Source organism: Oratosquilla oratoria, chromosome 5, assembly GCF_046742065.1.
Source record: "Oratosquilla oratoria isolate Oo_2021 chromosome 5, ASM4674206v1, whole genome shotgun sequence".
In the NCBI taxonomy this organism is placed as follows: domain Eukaryota; kingdom Metazoa; phylum Arthropoda; class Malacostraca; order Stomatopoda; family Squillidae; genus Oratosquilla; species Oratosquilla oratoria.
The window spans coordinates 36,628,578-36,651,703 of record NC_134781.1 but is presented as its reverse complement, the minus strand read 5'-3'; the positions used below and the strand labels follow the sequence as shown (position 1 = coordinate 36,651,703).

At 39.4% G+C, this 23,126-nt stretch overlaps 1 protein-coding gene across 2 annotated transcripts in view; it reads left to right on the top strand.

Annotated features, from left to right (window-relative positions):
• The window catches only part of LOC143025464 (methylmalonyl-CoA mutase, mitochondrial-like), a 266,536-nt gene that overhangs the window by 149,612 nt on the left and 93,798 nt on the right, over positions 1 to 23,126 (top strand). For both annotated transcript variants that reach the window (XM_076185158.1, XM_076185159.1), the window contains exons 12-13: positions 17,319 to 17,468; positions 17,601 to 17,696. In XM_076185158.1, the coding sequence (XP_076041273.1) occupies positions 17,319 to 17,468; positions 17,601 to 17,696 (246 nt within the window). The remainder of the gene's footprint in view (positions 1 to 17,318; positions 17,469 to 17,600; positions 17,697 to 23,126) is intronic.

Genomic DNA, 23,126 nt, shown 5'->3' with positions numbered 1-23,126 from the left:
AGGGGATAATTCTCTCTCGATTTCTTCACAGTCAGGTGAACCTTCTAATGTGAACACTGATTTGAAGTGGTTGTTCATAATTTCTGCCATTTCTAGTTCCTCTATACAGTATATTCATTTTTGCCCTGGCTGTGTTAGCATGGTATGTTGTATATCATACCATTATTATTGTACATTGTACTTGTGTGTTGCTTATTTGGGGAATTATATGTTTCCCCCTCTTTATAAAATTGTCATATGTTTTGTTTGTTGTTTTATTATTTATTGTAATTATGTTTAATCATTGTGTATAATTGTAATTATATTGGATATCGCAAATGTGATGCACGTCTTTTCACGCCAATTGGCAGCTTGGCGTCATTTCGGAGCCAGCTCTCTTTGTATTCACACGCATTAGTTGTCAGTGGTATCAGTGGTTACAGTGTACTTCCCACTATTTGACTTTCATTTCTTGTAGCCACCCGGTACACTGGCGCAGTTTTTCTATTTCTTGTTTGTTTTTTAGTTTTCCATTTACATACTTGTAAAATAGTTTGGGTTCTTCCTTGCATTTATCTATTATCCTTTTTTCATAGTTTCTCTTTTCACCTCTGCGTACTTTTACATATTCATTTTTTAGTTTGATGTATGTTTGCCATTTGTTTGGTTTCTTGTCTCTTTTCCATTTTTTACAAGCTTTGTCTCTTTTGTCCTTAGCTTCACTACAACTTTTTTTGTACCAACTTTTTATGTATGTTCTTTCTATTTTTTGTCGTGGTACATATTTATTCACTCCCTCATTATAAATTTCATTTAGTATGTTCCATTTTTCTTCTATCCCTATTTCTTCATTTAGGAATTTATCCCAATTTGCATTGCGGAAGAATGTTTTTAGTTTCTCAAAGTTTGTTTTGGTATACATTGGTCTTCCTATTATATGTTTATAGTTTTTGCTTTAATCCATTTGTTCTTTCAATTCCTGTTCTAATAGTACATGGTCATTCTTTCCTATTGGGGTTTTGTAATAAATTTTTTCGACAATCTCAGGCTCTGTCATAAGTATCAACTCCAATGTTGAGGGTTCTTCATTACCTCTATATCTAGTATTTTCTCTAATCCACTGGGTCATTGTGTACTCAATGGTCAAGTCAAGAAGGACATTACCCCAGAGTTCCTCCCCCCCCCTTCACTGTCATCTCTTCCCAACATATTTCCTTTGAATTAAAGTCACCCATAATTACTGTATTTCCTCTGTTTTTCAGTATTTCAGTTAATTCGTATTTTGTATCTTCTAATAATTTGGAATGATCACTTTCTGACCAGGCTTGTGTTTTGGGGGGCACGTACACCACTACAAATTTTCTACTCTTCATATGTTTACTTTCTACTTGTATCATAATTGATTCTACATTATTTTTTCCTTCAGTTATTTTTTTCACATTCAAATCTTTCTTGGTCAAAATTAGAACTCCTCCACCCTGTTTGTCCCTTCTATTCTTTGTCCAACAGTTGTATAAACCTTGTCCCACAGTATAGGGAGTTAGGTTATGCTTTAATTTAGTTTCCACTATTCCCATTATGTCTGGTTTTTCTAAGGCCAGGTAATCATTTAATTTTTTCATTCCCGAGATTATTCCATCTATATTAGTGTAACTTATTTTTATTTCCTTTCTCCTCTTCTCTTTCTGTCTTCTTTGTTTCCATTTTCTTTATATACCATTTTCTCAGTCTCAGATCTATCACTTTCCAAAAAAACTTATTTTTTTCCGTTTGTTCTTTTTTCATTCTTATCATTCGCTTCCTTCCTAAGTTCTTTTTCTTTCTCTTTTTCTTCCTCACTCATTTTTTTTTTCCAGATATTATTGTAATTTTCACTATTTGCTAACTTCATTGTTCTGGATAGTATATCTTCTGCACTTATTTGAGACTTAAGTGTAACTTTCAGTGGCCTGTATTTCTTTTCTTTAGAATATCTTCCCATGCTATGGGTTTCCTCAATTTCCTGATCCCAGCTTTGTTCATCTGTTTGTAATTCTTTTAGAATTTCCTTGGCAAGCTCTTTCTCTTCCTTTTCCATCTGATATCTAGGTATATCGTGCTTTTCTTTGATGCCGTAGATTACTATACATCTTTTTCTATCCACTGTGTTCCTAACTATGTTCCCTTTCTCTTTGATCACCTGAATCACTGTTTCCTTGGTATTATCTTTGACTTGTTGTTCCATCATTTTCTTTAGGGAATTTCTTGACTTTCCTGTTCAATTTTCCACTGTTTCTTAACCTCTTCACTCCGGGGCACATCGCACGTCTGGCAGCATTAGCTGCCCGACGGGCGATGTTGCGTCATAATAATCGCATTATAAAAGATAAAGTCAGTGCTCAATCATTCGTTCTCTTTCACCCGTGTATTTTGATAACCATAGAAAATTGATGAAGCCAGTTTAGAGAGAATGGAAATTACGTAGGTACGACTACAATAAATATAATCAAGATGGCAACGTCGGCATCATCGAGTACCCACTTGCTTCTCATGCCGCCTACGTAGGCATCACCGTATGGAAGTGGTTAATTTCTTGTATGTCATTTTCTTTTATTTTTTCTTCCACCTTTTCAGTCATTTCTTTCATTTGGCTTTTAATTTCTTGTTTCAAAGTCTCGTTCCTTTTTGTGTCCTTTTTTAGTCTTTTGTTTTCTCCCTTAAGTTGCTTTAATTCCTTTTTTAATTCATCTATCTTCCTATTGTTCTCTTCATTGGCTTTCCTTACCATCAATATTTCTTGGTACATTATCTTGTACTCACTTTTAAGTTCTAATAATTCATCTGCAATGTCTTTAGTATCTCTGTTTCTCATTGTATTCCTATACCATGGTTCTCTATCCATTTCTAACTCTCTATATATACTATTTCTTTCCCTTTCAAACCCTGAAAAATGGCATAAATCTAACCTTTGGTATTCCCTTGGCATATTCTCTAGACAAGACTTTTTTTTACTACACCGAGTGGAGTCTCAATTCTGGTTTCTTCTAGACTTCTTTTTGTTGTCTCTTTGAATCTTGGTGTATCCATATTGATAAAGAAAAGAAAAAAAAAAAAAAGTTAAAGAGGAGATACAAAGACAAAACTACATTCCGATCACCACGAGTACACAGCTCTACTTCACCGTATGTAAACAATTAGGTCTGGTTTCGGCCGTTTCCAATCTTGTTGTTTGCTATCGTTCTGACTTTACATGTTGCTCCGACCGAGTCTGAAGTGTGATTGTGCTGACAGCAATGTACGGGGCAGAAATATGGAACATAAGAGAGGAAGAGAGAAGGAGTTTGAATGTGTTTGAGATGAAATGCCTGAGAAGTATGATAGGGTTTACTAGGTTAGATAGAGTGAGAAATGAGGAGGTGAGGAGGAGAATGGGGATGGAAAGGGAGTTGGGAGATAGGGTTGATGAAAGAGTATTAGGATGGTTTGGACACATGGAAAGAATGAGTGAAGAAAGATTAGTAAAAGAAGTGTGGAAGGCAGAGGTGGAAGGAGTGAATATGAGTGGGGGTCCTAGGATGAGATGGATGGATGGGGTAAAAAGGGCATTACTAAAGAGAGGAATGTCTGTTGAGGAAGGATAGGCGAGGACAGAAGACAGGGGTGAATGGAGAAGGGTGGTGTATGGATGATGCTGTAATGCATGAGGGGGTGGGGGATAGGTGGGTGAGGGAGTATGTGTGAGAAATAAATTAACGCAGCCCGAAGGGATTTCTCCCTGTTCTCTCCATTTCTGCATGAGGGAGGGGATGGAGAGAGGGGGTCGCTGAATTACTGAAGTGGCCTTGCTGTGGATGTGCTGTGTCTTGCGACACTGCTTCTGAGCCAGGGCAGTGGACGGGATGCAGGGATGACCCATCATCCAGGAGGTGACAAGATAAGAAGGAGGGAAGAGGGTGGAGGGGAGTGGAGTATGTAGGGGATGGAATGGGTGGGAATGGTTTCTATGCCTTTTTCCTTTTGTCTACTGCTCGTGTAAAGGGGAAAAAAGCCTTTGGTATGTGTATGTATGATGAGGTCTTCTGTAGGAGTAAGAGTTTTGGAGCTATGCTTTGAATTTTAAGTGGAGAGATCAGTTGTGAAGAAGTTAAATAGTGCAGGTGAAATTATTGCTCTGTGGTATGCTTTAATGTGTAATCTTATGCTCCTGGATAGTTGGTTGTTGTGATAGGTATTCTGCACTCTTTCAGCTAGGAAGTTTACCATTTCTTGTCATATTGGATGTCACTTTCTATAATCTTTTGGTAAGATGTGTCTGGATACTGTATTGTCTTATTTACATCTGTTGCCACCTTAATTATTCTTTCAATTGGTGGTTTCATGTTAAATTTTTCTAATCTTTATTGAATGGTGTTTGTGAGTAGTGTGCTTGTAGAATAGACACCCTTGAATCCATATTTGTTGGGGTACATGGGTAGTTGTATTTTGATTCTTTCTGAGGTAAATTTTTCCATCAATTTAGAAATGGGGAATAGGAAGGAGATTGGTCTATAGTCTGTCTATCTATGCATCAAAAGGGTTCTTTCCCCTCACAGAGGTAGCCAGCATGCACCCACCTTCCACTCATTCCACATCTATCCAACACCCATTTGTTTCATTTTTGAAAATCTCTTAGCTCTGTGTGGATGAAGGGCCATCCCTGCCCCCTGTCCACTGCATAGGTTAGGAACAATGTAGCAAGACAAAGCACCTCCACAGCAGGGCCCAACAGCCAAAGCTGTTTAACCCCCACTGGTTCATTTACACAGTGATCCTCCCTCCTCATCCCCTTACAAGTAAATAGAGAAGACAAGAAGAAACCCCTTAAGGGCATATTAGTTTATCATCTATTGACAACTATCCTCTACTCATACCTGTCTTCCTCCGTCTCCCTACCCTGCTCAACAAACATTCCCTTTTTACCTAAGGCCACCAGGATGGGCTGGTGGCATAATCAGAAGCATGCTAGTCTCACACTTGCTCACTTGTGGGTTTGAATCCCTTACCTCTCCAATACCCAATAGTGACTGTTACCTATCCGAGCAATGGAAGCACACAGGACAAAGGTAACAGCTTTGGCTACAGCTATGCTCCTTCTGGCGTAAGCTCCTCACCTTCACCCTATCCATCCTTCCTGTTCTCAATCTTCCCCTCAGATTCATTCCATCCACCTCTGTCTACGTTGCATGCTTGTTTTGCTAGTGTTTCTTCATTCATTCTTTTGATATGCCTAAGCCATCCTATTATTCTTTCATCCATCCCATCTGCCAGCTTCCTTTCCACTCCCATTCTCTGTCTCACTTCCTCATTTCTCTATCCATCCTTGTAACCCCCATCATATTTCTCAAACACTTCATCTGAAAGAATGCAAGGAAGAACTAATGGACAAAATCGCTCCTCTACTTACGTTCATTCGTTTTACGTTTTTTTTTTTATTTTACGTTTGAACTGACTGTAAAAAAAATTGTAAAAAAAAAAGAGTGAATTTTTTAGTTTAGCGCGCTCTCCGTAGTTCAAACGATACTTACGCATGATGCTGCGTCTATTGTTTACTTGGCACAAATGTGCCTTGCCTATCCTCCTCCTCCTCCTCCACCATCTCAATTTATGTTGCTTGAATTTAATTTATTTGAAATTAATGTTATCATTTTACAATGTTATGTGTATAATTAATGATTTAGGGGTGTTTTATAAGATACGGTAATAGAATTTACGGTTGTATGGTACAGTAACAACTTACGTTCATTTTCAACTTACATTCGGCCGTTCAGAACGTAACTAAAACGTAAGTTGAGGAGCGTCTGTATATCATAATAAGGTGCTCACTTAAGGGAGCATTGCCAGCTATATTTCGAAAAATTCTGGTACATGAGCGAATTTTAGGTAAACATTTCAAAAGAATTTCTATGATGGCGGCAGCACTCATACAAAGTTATACAGCTGTATTTCCTTTCTGTTTTTTTATACAGAATAAAATAGATAAAATATTAGCAACCTCTGGCAATCCCATTGCATGAAAAAACATTCTGTATATTGAAATAGTGTCAACATTTCTATAGCTATTTCGTTTTTTGCTACAGAATTGTGTTTATGGGGATATTTGGTAACTCCTCCCACCAGCATACCCCACAAAGACAGTGGACAGGGCACCAGTACTCTTGAAAAGGTCAAAGGATGGTGACATCGCTCCTGGCGCTCTCACCATGCGCAACAGTTTTGATTCCTCACCCTGTATTGTTGCTGTGATCATGGGAAAATTAACAAGAAACAAGAGAGTGAAGTGGCAGAATATAGAGAGGGCCCGTGAGTGCCTGATATTGAAACAAGAAGAAGAAATCTGAATTTTGCAGCATTTTTTAATTATTCAGAGAAACAAATAATAAAAAATAATAAAAATCAGCTACGGGCAAGTTCCTTCATGTGTGATGAGCCTGAGTGACCCATGTGAAGTTCTTCCATTAGCCTAGTTCTCAATTTTGGAGGAACAACCACACGAGAACCCCACAAACCACAACCATCTTGGATAGAAAGTTCATCCCTTCTGATAAAAGGAGTAAATTCCAAACTATTCAAAGTCTTAGTATTAGAAGGCCAACCTAATTCACAAAAGCGCATGACCTTCGATAGAGTAGGGTTTTTCCGAGTATGTTCTTTGATATCTCCACTACCTACGGGTGAAGATTCTAGAAAATGTACTAAGTTAGTCCAATCAGCAGGCACTGGAGTGGAATCTGTAGTAGACATCAAAGGAAGACGACTAAGTGTGTCAGTGGTACCAAGGAGTGCACCCGACCGATGACGTAATGTAAACTTATAAGCTTGGAGTAGCAATGACCAACGTTGGATTCGTCCTGAAGACATAGGAGGAATAATTTTATTAGGTGAAAAGATTCCTAACAAGGGTTTATGATCAGTAATAACATCAAAATTATTCTGACCCCACAAATAATTGTGAAATTTGCGCAAAGCATAGACAATAGCTAGTGCCTCTTTCTCTAGCTGAGCATAGTTTTGCTTTGAAGACGTTAGCATGCAAGAGGCAAAACAGATAGGTCTCTCCTCACCATCAATTAGATGACATAGTACAGCTCCTATACCATATGAGCTGCTATCAGCTACAACTACTAATGGTTGTTTTGGATCAAAATGTACCAGCGCTTTTGATTTCAAAAGAGTCTCCTTACATGTGGAGAATGCAGATTCTTGTTCCTTACCCCAGACCCATGGAGTTTTAGCTTTTAGTAAGTTATTTAAAGGTGCCAACTTAGAGGAAGCTTGAGGTATAAACCTTCGATAGAAGTTTAGTAGCCCTAGAAAGGATCTTAATTGAGAAACATTAGTAGGTGCAGGTGCATCTGCAATAGCCTGAACTTTATCCTTAGTAGGATGTATTCCTTCCTTATCTATCTTGTAACCCAAATATGTTACACATGGAACACCTAAAGTACTCTTCTCAATGCTCAATCTCAACCCAGCCAATTGAAGGGTTGCTAAGACTGTTCTTAGTCGTTCTCGGTGCTCAACCGCACTAGCCCCAGTGATTAGAATATCATCGAGATACATGAACACCCCCGGTAAATCTTTCAGGAGTTGCTCCATCGCCCGTTGGAAAATTCCAGGAGCTGCAGAAATCCCAAAACTCAACTTATTATATCGGAAAAGACCACGATGTGTGTCAATTACAGTGTACTTCTTAGAATCCTCGTCAAGGCATAGTTGTTGTTGTTGTTGTTCCTGGTCCTGGTCCTGGAGCTGCAACGTCTACGTCGTGGGACCACCCCCCAACCCCAAGAGTTGGGGGCCAATCAGCAGCAACCACCCCTGGCCATCAGCTCTACGCAGATGGCACCGATCCCCAAGGAGGAGCTACGCCTACCTGGGGGAGTACCACAATCCTTTTTTTTCCAACACACAATGTTACGTTTTTTCTGCACTGAGGGGTGATTTTCTGGCGATCACCCCTCTTCTTCTACTTTTAGCCGGAGATGTAGAGAGCAATCCTGGGCCCACCACAAAATACACATGCCCAACATGCTCTAAACCCATTACTTCGAGCAGACAGACAAAGGGCTCAGTTCAGTGCAAAATGTGCAAAAACTGGGCCCACCTCACTTGTACAACACTTGCTGACACAAACCAATACACAAACACTTGGACATGTTCTACCTGCCCTCCAGTAACCCCACTCCCACCTCCCCAACCACAGCCAACACCCTTACCCACTCCCAATTTCCCTTTGCCCTTACCCCCGATTAGTACTCCCCTTCCTTTGTCCCCGATCTCTCCTTTCCCCCCCTCTGACCCAGATCCTACACCTTCCCCACTACCACCCCAACCTCAACCCCAAACGGCAACATACAACACATACAAAACACACAACATCAACATATTACAACACAACATTGACGGTATTAACACTAAAAAACATGAACTTGAACACTTTCTTAAACAACACAACATACACATTGCGATTTTACAAGAAACAAAACTAAGACACTCACACAAAACACCATCATTTCATAATTACACCACCATCAGACAAGACCGGACTGACGGCAATGGCGGTGGACTCATCACCCTGATCCACCACTCCATCTGTTTTGTGGACACAAGTGCCACAACCAAAATTCTCCTCCCTACCACAGATAACACAACAGAAACCCAATCCATTCGTATCCGCACAGGCAACAATTCAACACTGACAATAGTTAACATGTACATTCCCCCCCAATCATCCCCCACAGTTCCAAACACCTTCAGACCTCAACTTAGCCAACTAACCTCAATCCCCAACCTGATCATGGGTGGTGACTTCAACGCCAAGTCGTCTGCCTGGTATGTCGACAACCCTGACACAGACAGAGGGCTTGATATACAGACTCAATTCGACTCATTGACTATCATGAACAACACACATAATCATACACATATCCCATACCAAGCCCTCTACACTCCCTCCTCTCCTGATATCACCTTTTGCTCCCCCTGCCTAACCCCAACAACATCATGGAGAGTGGTCGGAGCCCTTGGCTCTGACCACCTTCCAATCATCATCACCACCAAAACAAGATGCACCCCAGCTGGCCACAGACACACCTACACCAATTACAAGAGAGCTAACTGGGAAGCCTTTACTGAAGAGACAGAACAACATTTTGAAACACTTAACAGTACACCAATCACAAACATAAACAATGCTGTGCACGCTTTTAATACAATCATACAAAACGCAGACAAGAGATACATCCCTAGAGGCAACAGAAAATCACGCAACCCCAACTTCACACCAGAAATCCAAGGCCTCATCAGACAACGTGACACACTTAAACACGATACCCCCACACCTATCCCTCAAAACATAGCAGACCAAATACAAACACTAAACACTGTGATTGCCAATAAAATACATGAACAAAAAACACAAAATTGGCAAAACTTTATCAATACACTTGATCACAAAACAAACACCAGCAAATTGTGCAAAACACTCAACAGCATCACACTATCCAACACTAACACTACACGCTCTCACGCAGCAATAATCACAACAACAGATAATCTACCCTCAAACAGACAACAAGCAAACGCACTCATACGTCATTTTGCACAGACGAGCCATCTTACATCTCACCCTGACGACCGACGCACCATTCGACGTAAGAAAGACTTCCCCACAGACTCAGACTATACACCCTTCATAGACAGTCAGACAAAACTCATAATGCATAATCTCAAGCACTCATCTGCCTGTGGCCCTGATAACATAAGCAACATCCACCTAAAACACATTGGACCACAAGGTATACACGCACTCACAAACATTGCAAACTACAGCTATTCACACAACACTATACCCGACATATGGAAGCATGGTAAAATAATCACCATTCCAAAACCGAACAAAGACCCAACAATCCCAACATCGCACCGCCCAATCACACTTCTCTGCACCCCCTCTAAAGTCATTGAACGCCTAATACTTAAACTTGTCACACCATATATTCCCCTTGCTGACTCACAACACGGTTTTAGGCCACTACACTCCACAAACACTTTTCTGACAAACCTCACACAAAGAATTTTAGATGGCATCAATTCAGATAGGCCCCACCACAGAACACTTCTTATAACATTGGACATTAGTAAAGCTTTTGATGCTATCCCCCGCCACAACCTAACAAATAAAATATATAACACAGACATGCACAATAACACCAAAAGATGGCTGGCCAATTATCTGGCAGGCAGGAATGCTCATGTGTCATATAATGGCCAATCATCGCACATCAGAAACATTAAGAACGGAGTACCACAGGGCTCAGTTCTATCCCCCACATTATTTAATCTATACATGCATGACTTACCCACACCAGACACCTCAGAAATACAAATCTCTTCCTACGCAGACGACATAACAATCACATGCACACATCGTAACACAGACAAAGCTGCAGAAATAATCCAGCCTTACCTTGACACACTCAACACATGGTTCATCACAGACTCAAAATAGCTCCAACCAAATCTACAGCAACACTTCTCACCAACTGGACAAAAGAACACAAATACATACCTCATCTCTACATCAACAACACTCTAATACCACACACAAACACACCGAAAATTCTTGGTGTAACATACGATACATCCATGTCTTTCAAACAACACCTCACAAACATAAAAAACAAATGCACACCTAGACTTAACGCACTTAAGTCAATCACTGGAACAACATTTGGACAAAACAAAGAAACTAATATAACAATATACAAACAATGCATACGCTCAGTGATGAATTATGCGAGTCCTGCATGGGCTCCTAATCTCAGTGAGACACACCACAACACCCTTCAAATCATACAAAACAAAGCCCTAAAAACAATTACAGGCTGCACAAATACAACACCTACAGACCATTTACACCATGAAACAAAAGTCCTCAAAGTCAAGGACCACCTCGACATGAGAGGCACACAAACACTTGCTGCAGCCACCACAAACACATCACACCCGCTACACTACATAGCAGAACACCCACACACACCAAGAAACATTAAAACTACACCCAAAGACCTTTATTACGCACAGATACTCTCTTCTCTTCCTCCACAACCACCAAATACCAGCCTCCGGAAACATATTCATAATCATATCACTCACCGCTCCATTAACACACTGAAAGACAACACACTGCTGCATGCCAGACCCCCTGATATCCACCCTTCTGAATCCTCTCTCCCACAAAAGGACAGAGTCCACTTGGCCAGACTGCGATGCGGTCACCACCCAGCACTTCTAAGCTACCAGAAGAGGCTGGACGACCGTGTTGTGAACAGCTGCCCAGGATGTAACATTTCACCCCATACCATACAACACATAATGGAAGACTGCATTATACACAATCATGCATGCAAACAACACAACATACACTCTATAAAGGATTTGTGGGAAAACCCAGTTTCGGCTGTGGCCTTCCTTGGGGAGACGGGACTGCTCGGACAGACAGTCTAGGGAACGACAACAACAACAACAACTGACGTTCCTTATAGCAACCTAACCCCTCTGAAAAGAGTTCAGGAAAATCATGCAACATAGACATAGCAATAGCAGAACCAGCTGAGAGTTTATTAGCATCCTTTAACAGGCCTAGCCTCCTCATGAGAACTCTACCAATTAACCATGGACCTTTCCCTTCGACTACAACCAACTTTGTCGCATCTACTGAGGAACCATCTTCAAGTTTAGCAGAGACAGTTATGTGTCCCAATACCTTTAGAGGTGTACCTCCATACGCATTCACCACTGTAAGAGATGCATTTAGCGCTTGACATTCTGATTCCACAGGCCAAAAACCCTCATACTGACATCGAGGCATTAAAGAACAAGTAGCGCCTGTGTCCATCTCCATAGGAACACGTACTGAATTTAGGGTGACATCCACCATGATAGGCTCGTCACATACATTCTCTGAGATAGCATATATATATTCATAACTGGAATCAACTGAGGACTCCGTGGGCAACTCGTTACAGGGAAGGGATGGGAGTATTTTAAATGGGGAAATTTTTGCATCTAAAGGGAAGGAGAGATATTTTGACTAAGGGTGGAGGGGTGCAGTAGTGTCATCTAAACTCATTATTAAAAACACACGAAACAAATGAACGATGCTTTCGGACGTAGAGAGAACACGGACGACAGCCCGGTGTGAGCGGGTCGGATCGGTCAGTCGAGTACAGTACAGTCAGTAAAGTTTACGTTACTCTTCGATGGAGTAGTCTTAGACTTCGATGTGTAACACATCTTCTTAAGGTACCCCTTCTGTTTACACAAATGACATGAAGCATTCTTGAAAGGACAATCACGCTTCCAATGCAACTTACCACACCCTGAACGAGGAGTCTTAGGAACATTAGACATATTTCTAGCACTGGAAACATTAGTGGATTTTATCTTACTATAAGGATAGCTCTTAGAAACTGTACTAGAATTAGAATTTGAGGTGGAAGTCTTCTTAGGACCCGGCTGCTTACTAGGTACATAATGAACTGAGCCACTAGCCATAGCTTGAACATCCTTCGATGCCGTCTCCCTAGCTGTAGCCATACTAACAGCTTTCTCAAAGGTTAAATCAGACTCAGTCAACAATACTTGCTGAATTTTATCACTAGCAAGACCCATTACAAATCTATCACGTAGCATCTGAGATAACGTTGCCCCAAACTCACAAATGTGGGCAAGAGTTTTCAATGCAGCTACAAAATCCTTTACAGACTCATTAGACTTCTGGGCATGAGAATAGAATTTATAGCGTTCATAGATAAGAACAGGCGTAGGTTTGTAGTGTGTCCTAAGCATATCAAGAACTTTATTTAAAGTACTCTCTTCCGGTTTTGCAGGAGAGAGCAAATCGCTAGCCACTCCAAAGATTTTAGGTCCCGCCAACGTGAAGAATATAGCCACCTTCTTTGCGTCACCCACATCATTAGCAACAAAATACATTTTAATTCTACTGACATATGAATCAAAATCCTCCTCTGACTCATTGTACGGTTCAATTGAACCAACCCTATTAGCCATGGTGAGCCAAGAACTTAGCAAAGAACTTCACCAAACAAGAGAAAACAAGAAAACTAACCTCAACATAGATTAGGCTATAGTCACACCTAACCTTAGAAAACTGCAAAAATTACCACATCACAAAAAAAAATACACTGAACAATAGCATAAGTATGTACAAATAGGCCTAATAGCAATTGCAATGAATAATAGAAATAGCCTAGCAATACAAAAGGTTACAATAAAATGCAATTGTAAATTTCAATAAATGTAAACAAAATATTAAGACGCCGGTAAGATAGATATATGCGGTTTTAGAATAGCCTAGCTTGCCCACAAAATCCCACTAGCTAACCTATAGCAATTTTCCAAACATAGGATATGCCAACTATACCAAGTCTAAGGTACCAGCACGAAGTTTCCTACTTAGGGTATCAATCCCATCCTCGTCGCCAATTTATATGTAGGATCGTACCCGCATATAATGAATAGGATTAGGAAATATATATTAACGATAGTTACCAATTACTTACGGTAGGCACAGGTCCCATAGAAGAGTTAGGGGCCAGTAGGAGCAATCACGGAAAGCTGGTACACAAAAGTGTAAGTCTGTTTAGTCATAATTGTCAACAATGTCTTACGTACCTGCCTCTGGATTGTCTTACCGGCGTCTTATGTGTCAAAGTTTAAGTAGTTAAGCATAAGTTCTTTAGATTGGCAATATACTGCTACCGATCCGTTATAGTCGGTGAGTGCTACCCAACTGGCGTGCTTCTAGTAACTGACTGTACTGTACTCGACTGACCGATCCGACCCGCTCACACCGAGCTGTTGTCCACGCTCTCTCTACGTCTGAAAGCGTCGTTCATTTGTTTTGTGTGTTTTTAGTAACGAGTTTAGATGACGCTACTGCAGTAAGGATCAACCTAAACTCTTTTACAGATATGTAAATGACAAAATAAAGGATAAACATGAAATTGTAAAACTGCATGAAGGAGATAAAGAATATATAGACGACACAGAAACGGCAGAAGATATGATCAGACATTTCAGGTCTGTGTTTACAATTGAGAGCTCACAAATTTGGGAAAATGGACAACAAGAAAGACCCCCTAAAATGAAAGAAATAAAGGTAATACAGAAAGAAATAGACCAAATAAAAAGCTTGGATGTTAGGAAATCACATGGACCGGGTGGAATTGCAAATTGGATACGGAAAGAGTGTATAGATGAACAGATGGACAAATTATACAAGATAATAGACATTTCACTCAAAGAAGGAAAGGTACCGCAAGATTGGAAAGATGCAAACATAGCACCAATATATAAAGGAGGAAACAAAGAAGATCCTACAAACTTTAGATCCCTTACAAGCACAGTAGTAAAAATATGCAAAAAAGTTATCAGAAACAAATGGATCAAACACTTGGAAGAGAGTAAAATATTAAACCCTAAACAATTTGGCTTTAGAAGTGGAAGATTGTGTACCACAAACTTAATATGCTTTTACTCAAGATTAATTGAGATAATACAAGAAAGAGATGGCTGGGCAGGCAGATTGCACCTTCTTGGACTTGCAGAAGGTTTTTGACAAAGTACCACATAAAAAGTTAATAAGAAAAATTGAAATAATAAGAGGAATACAAGGTAAGCTACTGGAATGGGTAAAGGATTTCTTAAGTGGGAGAAAAATGAGAGTGGTACTTAGAGACAAAAATTTGAACAGGGAAGATGTGAAGAGTGGCATCCTGCAAGGCTCTGTATTGGCTCCTTTAATGTTTGCCATATATATAAATGATATGGATGAGGGAGTGAATTGTTATATGAACTTCTTTGCTGACAATGCCAAATTACTCGAGAGTAAGTACAGAAGATGATTGCAGATCGCTACAAAATATGGGAATGGAGTCAGAAATGTGAAATGAACTTTAACATCAAGAAATGTAGCATAATGGAATTCAGAAAAAGCAAAAATAGAATATCAGGTCAATATAAAATTAGAAAAAAGTCAAAAAAGTCGATTCAGAAAGGGACCTTAGAGTAATCATCTCAAGTGACTAACATGTCAATAAATTATTTGGAGAGACTTTTAACTCTCTGTCCCCTCTTGCTACACTACTACTCTTCTAAAAACTCTTGACTGCTCTTAAAAGCTTTCCTCCTATCCCATACATCTACAATACTTTCCAAAGTGCCTTCCTGTCTACCCAGTCATAAGCAATTTCCAAATCCATGAAAGCCCAAAAAATATCCTTACCTTATCCTATATCTTTCTCACATAGCTGTCTTACCACAAAAATCTTATCTGTGCAACCCCTACCTGTCCTAAACCCACACTGCTCCTCACCAATTACTCCCTCTGTTCCTCTCCTAAACCTCTCAATCAACACCCTCCCATAAGCTATACCAGCTACACTTAACAAACTGATCCCTCTAAAACTAGTACATTCACACTTGTCCCCTTTTCCCTTGTAAAGATGTAAAGTGGAGCTATACAGGCACTCCTCCAGTCCTCTGGCACTCTACCCTCTCTTAAACAAGCATTAAATAACCTCACCAGCCAGTCCACCATCACTGTACCTCCTTTTTTCAGACATTCTGCATGACATCCATCCAACCCAGGTGTCTTACCTGCTCTTGTTATCTTAACTGCCTTCACTTCATCTTTCCTTGTTTCTCTTACATTTTCCTCATTCATCACAGTCATTTTCTTAGCGCTTCCCACTGCAACTACCTTTACCTCCATATCCTCCTTCACATGTAGCAGCTCCCCAAAATACTCTTCCAATCTTCCTCTCACTGCCTTCTTTTCCATTATCATCTTTCCATCTGCACCTTTCACCTTTTCTTCTCTACTTGATTAATCTCCTCTTCTTCTCTTAATTTCTTTCCAAAACATTTTTTATTACTTTCAAAATATTGTCATACTCTTACCCCATTTCACATCTGCTCTCCTCTTTGCCTCCTTTATTTTATGCTTTACTTCTCTTCCCTTTTCTTTTTACCTCTCGTATGATTCCTTCATCCTATTTTGTAACCAGTCTGTGAAAGATGCTTCTTCTCTTTTACAACTTTCTTTGCTTCCTCATCCCACCACTCATCATTCCTTCTATTCCTCCCATCCTCCTTGTTCCACACACCATTTTTGCACACCTTATGACTCCCTCCTTGAACCATCCCCATTCCTCGACCACTCCTAGTTCTACTCTATCCTTCGCTACCTCCCACTCCACGCTCAGCTTCTTCTTGTAATCCTTCTCCTTTTCTTTCTCATTTAAGCAGTTCACTCTAAGCATCTTCCTACCTTCAGTCCATTTCCTCTTTCTCCATCAATCCTCCAATCTAAACTTACCTTCCACCAAAAAATTATTTGATATTTCCCTACTCTCTCCCCATAGAACATGTACATCCTTAACTTTTCCTACTATATTCCTGGTTACCGCTATATAGTCCATTAACGCTCTGTGTACCATCCTTCCGTTATTGTATGATTACCATTACAAAAAAAAAAAAAAAAAAAAGTTGAAACAAAATACTGGCTACAATTGTCAGTACTATCTGTTTGATTATATGTAGATGTGCCTCAATAAACTTATATCAATAACTTGCTTTAAAGATTACATGCATAAATATATTTAAAAATATATCCTAAATGTTCCCTGCTGAAATGGGGTGTATTATGCCGGTGTGTCTTATATGGCATGAAATATAGTATTATTGTGACTTTTTTTGTGTTATGTATCAGTAGCAATGTGTTTTAGTATAAGAAAACATACATATAACATATACCAAAGGCTTTTTCCCCCTTACAAGGGAGGTAGCCAAAAAGAAAAAGGTATAAAAACCATTCCCACCCACTCCATCCCTAGTACACTCCACTCCCCTCCACCCTCTCTCTTATCAGAGCACCTCCTGGATGACAGGTCATCCCTGCATCTTGTCCACCGCATACATTGATTTTACATCATACTTATGCATATAGATTTGAGTATCCTTAAAATGATGTTGAATAAGGACTCGTAAGCACTTCAAACTTCCAATTGCCATTTGGAACATAATATTTTTGTAAGTTGGGGAGTGTCTATATATATATATATATTATATCTATATGGAATATGATATATATGTCTTAATTCCAATACCTCATTTAGACTGTTTTTGGACAATATCCACATACTTTTTTCACACATTTTTGCTGGCAGAATTTCAAATCAGCTTATGTATGAGCTTGGCCTATTCCTGAGATTTTGTGGTATTATTTTTCCCAGATTAAAGCAACCAGAGATGAATCTGCTTGTAATGCAGCTTTAAGGGAGATGGAAATGATTGCAAGGAGTGATGGTAATCTACTTCAAGCAGCAGTTGAAGCTGCCAGAGCAAGAGCAACTGTTGGGGAAATATCAGATGTAATGGAAAAGGTAATTTTTTTTCCATTATGCTTTTACTGATTCTTACACCATTTGTGTTTTTATATGAGATATTTTGTCAAGAAACTAATGTAAAGTTGTATATCCTTCAGTTCCCTATTAGAATTTTGTTGATATTTTCAGGTATTTGGTCGTCACGTTGCCACAGACCGTTTAGTGTCAGGAGCATATAGGACAGAGTATGGAGACCAGCAAGACTTAGCAAATGTATCTACCAAGGTAGGTATGCATACATAATAATAATAATAATAGTAATACATACATATATACATGAGAGAAATTCAATAGTAACAGTGACATCAATCTGATAATTTTTATGACAGTCGCATGCAGGTTTTTCCCCCCTTATAAGGTAGGTAGCAAAAAAATAAAAACATAAAAACCACTCCCACCCATTCCTTCCCTATCACACTCCACTTCCCTCCACCCGCTTCCCTCCCTCTTATCTTGGCACCTCCTGGATGACGAGTCATCCCTGTATCTTGCCCACTGCCCTGGGTAAGCAGTGTCACAAGACACAGCACATCCACAGCAAGGCTGCTTCATTAATTTGGTGACCCCCCCCCCCTGCTCCATCCCATCAGCAGAAAAGGGGAAGGCAGGGAGAAATCCCTTTAGGCTGTATCAAATTATTTCTCACACATACTCCCTCACCCCCATCCCCACCCATTCCACCTCATGCATCACAGCATCATCCATATACAACCATTCTCCATTCACCCATATCTTCTGTTCTCTCCCGTCCTTCCGTAACAGACATTCCCCTCTTTCCCAAAGCCCCTTTTACCCCATCCATCCATATCATCCTTGGTCAACCCCTCATGTTTACTCCTTCCACCTCTGGTTTCTACACCTCTTTTACTAGTCTTTCTTCACTCATTCTTTCCTTGTGTCCAAACCATCCCAATACTCTTTCATCAACCTTATCTCCTAACTCCCTTTCCACCCCCATTCTCCTCCTCACCTCCTCATTTCTCACTATATCGAGCCTAGTAACCCCTATCATGCTTCTCAGGCACCTCATCTCAAATATCTCATATCATTGTGGACACTGAAGCGAAAGGAATTGCTGCAATTGAGCGCACTTATCTAGCGGTTTTGTCACCAAAAACAAAGGAAACCAGTTGTTATTATATGGGATGGGTAGGCTGTGGTACTCGAGTGACCGGTAAAAGCAATCCAGTTCTTGAAAAAAAGTATAGTTTTGGCAAAATGGAGAAAGAAAAAGAAGGAAGAATAATAAAGGAACCAATGAAGATAAGACTAGATGTAAGTATAGTGGAAAGTCCAAGAGGTGTCATCCCCAAAAGAACTTGTTTGATAGATACTCCAAGGAAAAACCAAAGGTGGGAAAATAAGTTTTTCAGTGTTTCAAAAAAAAAAAAAAAAAAAAAAAGGTGAAATAGGTAAAAGCTTAGATATAGAAAGAAAAATTAGATATAGTGATGCATTAAGAAATTGCGAAGTAAATATCTTAATGTAAGAAATTATAGATTTGAAATTGGATTACCGAGCTGTACTTAAGGAATTCATTACTTTGCATAAGAATAATGAGCAAACAATTAAAGAATTAAGTGACCTAAAGAGTGAAATTGAAATCTTTAAAAGAGAAAACGAAAGAATGAAAAATGAGGACAAAGATAAAAATGAAGAACTGAAAAAGGAGGTCAAAGAGCAATTACAAGTAGTGACCAGAAAGGTGGAAGAGTCAATCAAAGAAACAGACTTCATTGAAATAATCAATGGAAACAAGAACAGGAAAATAAAGAAATATCTTTTAGAGAAATATTACAAAAGCAGATGGAGGAAAATACAAAAGAAACTGTTATGAAAGTAATTAAAGAAAAGGAAAATTGGGTGAGAGATAGAGTTGACAAAGGTAAGTGCATTGTGGTCTATGTTATCCAGGAAAAACATGATATGTATAAATACCAGAGAGAAAAGGAGAAGAAAATAGTTAAGGAAATTAAAAAAAAAAAAATACAGGATGAAGGGCAAAATTTTGATAAAGAAATCGTTAAAATCCACAGGATAGGCAAATATTCAAGAGAAAAACAACATAGACCTCTGGAAATAAAACTAAGAACACAAATGATAGATGAGGAGGTATTATCAAAAGCAGTTAAATTGGCAAACAATGAGAAATTCAAACATATATGGATACAAAAGAAAATTAGTGATGAGGAAAAAGAGAAAGACAAAGCTCTCAGAATTGAAGCCAATGATTGAAATGAGAAAAGAACAGAGATGGAAAAAAACAAGTTTTTTTGGAGAGTGCTGGACTTGAGACTGAAAAAATGGAAACTTAAACCAAAAAAGAAAAGAAAATATGAAACTAAAAGTGGCATACGCAAATATCGATGGCATGATCTCTGGAATCAATTAACTAAATGACTATCTAGAAATAGAAAAACCTGACATCATGGGAATTGTAGAGACAAAATTTAAAGTACCTCTATCAACAAACATAGTGGGACAAGGTCTATACAACCACTGGGTGAAAAATAGAACAGACAAGCAGGGAGGAGTCATGATATTGACCAAAAAGGGTCTAAATGTGACAAAAATTAATGAAGGCCAAGGCAATGTAGAATTAATTATGATCAAAATTGTAAACAAAAAGATGAAAAGCAGAAAATTTGTAGCAGTGTATGTGCCACCAAAAACACAGGCGTGGTTGGATAGCAAACATTCTAAATTACTGGAAGACGCAATGAATGTGCTAAACGAGTTACTGAAAGAGGGTGGAAACATAGAAATCATGGGCTATTTTAATGCAAAAGATATAATCTGGAAAGAAAAGATAGTAAAAGAGGGAGAGGAACTTTGGAGCAACATTCTACTGTATATGACCATCGAATACACCCTAACACAGTGGGTTAAAGAAAATACTAGGTATAGAAATATATATATTGCTGGTAACTACTAAGGAAATAAGAAAACAGTAATTCCCAAGCACTTTTGTGTAATTCACATCTTCAGGGGAATACAGAAAAAAAAATTGTGATACAAAGAGGTTTAAAAATAACAAGATTACACTGGGCAAAAAAGATTTTTTTTTTTTGCCTGGTATTTGAGATATTTTAGCGAATTCTTATGTGGTTTTGCCTGCTAAATTCAAAAATGAATGCAGTTTTTCCCTATCAGGTCTAGTTATTTTACTCTTCTTATTTCCATTTTAGTTACGTTGGATGATAAAAATCCTCATAAAATCTTCTCGAACAGTATACGACAATTGATATTTGGTGGCTTTTGGAATTAAACAAGACTGTTTCCTTAACAAAGTATTTTATTCATACATGAGCAAAACATAGGAAGAAATAGCGAGGCCATTATACAGAAAAGAGCACAAATATAAAAATAAAATAAAAGCTTTATGGCAGAAAATTCAAGGAATAAATTTACGTTTCCTTGTGCGCCGTGAATGTTGAGCCGCTGGTGAATCTCGTTTTAAACACCAGCAGTAGTCTGCCATCATCACAGAGTCCCAACGTCCTTGGTACCGAGTTTCCATCTCCTTGATGTCCTGATGAAATGGTTCACCTTGTTCATCGCTAACATCTCCGAGATTTTCAGGAAAACGATCAAGGTGACTGAAAAGAAAATGCATTTTGATGCTTATATTTGCACCAATTTCACCAAAAGTTGATATTAAGTTGTTGTTGTTGTTGTCGTTCCCTAGACTGTCTGTCCGAGCAGTCCCGTCTCCCCAAGGAAGGCCACAGCCGAGACTGGGTTTTCCCACAAATCCTTTATAGAGTGTATGTTGTGTTGTTTGCGTGCATGATTGTGTATAATGCAGTCTTCCATTATGTGTTGTATGGTATGGGGTGAAGTGTTACATCCTGGGCAGCTGTTCACAACACGGTCGTCCAGCCTCCTCTGGTAGCTTAGAAGTGCTGGGTGGTGACCGCAACGCAGTCTGGCCAAGTGGACTCTGTCCTTACGTGGGAGAGAGGATTCAGAAGGGTGGATATCAGGGGGTCTGGCATGCAGCAGTGTGTTGTCTTTCAGTGTGTTAATGGAGCGGTGAGTGATATGATTATGAATATGTTTCCGGAGGCTGGTATTTGGTGGTTGTGGAGGAAGAGAAGAGAGTATCTTTGTGTAATAAAGGTCTTTGGGTGTAGTTTTAATGTTTCTTGGTGTGTGTGGGTGTTCTGCTATGTAGTGTAACGGGTGTGATGTGTTTGTGGTGGCTGCAGCAAGTGTTTGTGTGCCTCTCATGTCGAGGTGTTCCTTGACTTTGAGGACTTTTGTTTCATGGTGTAAATGGTCTGTAGGTGATGTATTTGTGCAGCCTGTAATTGTTTTTAGGGCTTTGTTTTGTATGATTTGAAGGGTGTTGTGGTGTGTCTCACTGAGATTAGGAGCCCATGCAGGACTCGCATAATTCATCACTGAGCGTATACATTGTTTGTATATTGTTATATTAGTTTCTTTGTTTTGTCCAAATGTTGTTCCAGTGATTGACTTAAGTGCGTTAAGTCTAGGTGTGCATTTGTTTTTTATGTTTGTGAGGTGTTGTTTGAAAGACATGGATGTATCGTATGTTACACCAAGAATTTTCGGTGTGTTTGTGTGTGGTATTAGAGTATTGTTGATGTAGAGATGAGGTATGTATTTGTGTTCTTTTGTCCAGTTGGTGAGAAGTGTTGCTGTAGATTTGGTTGGAGCTATTTTGAGTCTGTTTGTGATGAACCATGTGTTGAGTGTGTCAAGGTAAGGCTGGATTATTTCTGCAGCTTTGTCTGTGTTACAATGTGTGCATGTGATTGTTATGTCGTCTGCGTAAGAAGAGATTTGTATTTCTGAGGTGTCTGGCGTGGGTAAGTCATGCATGTATAGATTAAATAATGTGGGGGATAGAACTGAGCCCTGCGGTACTCCGTTCTTAATGTTTCTGATGTGCGATGATTGGCCATTATATGACACATGAGCATTCCTGCCTGCCAGATAATTGGCCAGCCATCTTTTGGTGTTATTGTGCATGTCTGTGTTATATATTTTATTTGTTAGGTTGTGGCGGGGGATAGCATCAAAAGCTTTACTAATGTCCAATGTTATAAGAAGTGTTCTGTGGTGGGGCCTATCTGAATTGATGCCATCAAAAATTCTTTGTGTGAGGTTTGTCAGAAGAGTGTTTGTGGAGTGTAGTGGCCTAAAACCGTGTTGTGAGTCAGCAAGGGGAATATATGGTGTGACAAGTTTAAGTATTAGGCGTTCAATGACTAGAGGGGGTGCAGAGAAGTGTGATTGGGCGGTGCGATGATGGGATTGTTGGGTCTTTGTTCGGTTTTGGGATGGTGATTATTTTACCATGCTTCCAGATGTCGGGTATAGTGTTGTGTGAATAGCTGTAGTTTGCAATGTTTGTGAGTGCGTGTATACCTTGTGGTCCAATGTGTTTTAGGTGGATGTTGCTTATGTTATCAGGGCCACAGGCAGATGAGTGCTTGAGACTATGCATTATGAGTTTTGTCTGACTGTCTATGAAGGGTGTATAGTCTGAGTCTGTGGGGAAGTCTTTCTTACGTCGAATGGTGCGTCGGTCGTCAGGGTGAGATGTAAGATGGCTCGTCTGTGCAAAATGACGTATGAGTGCGTTTGCTTGTTGTCTGTTTGAGGGTAGATTATCTGTTGTTGTGA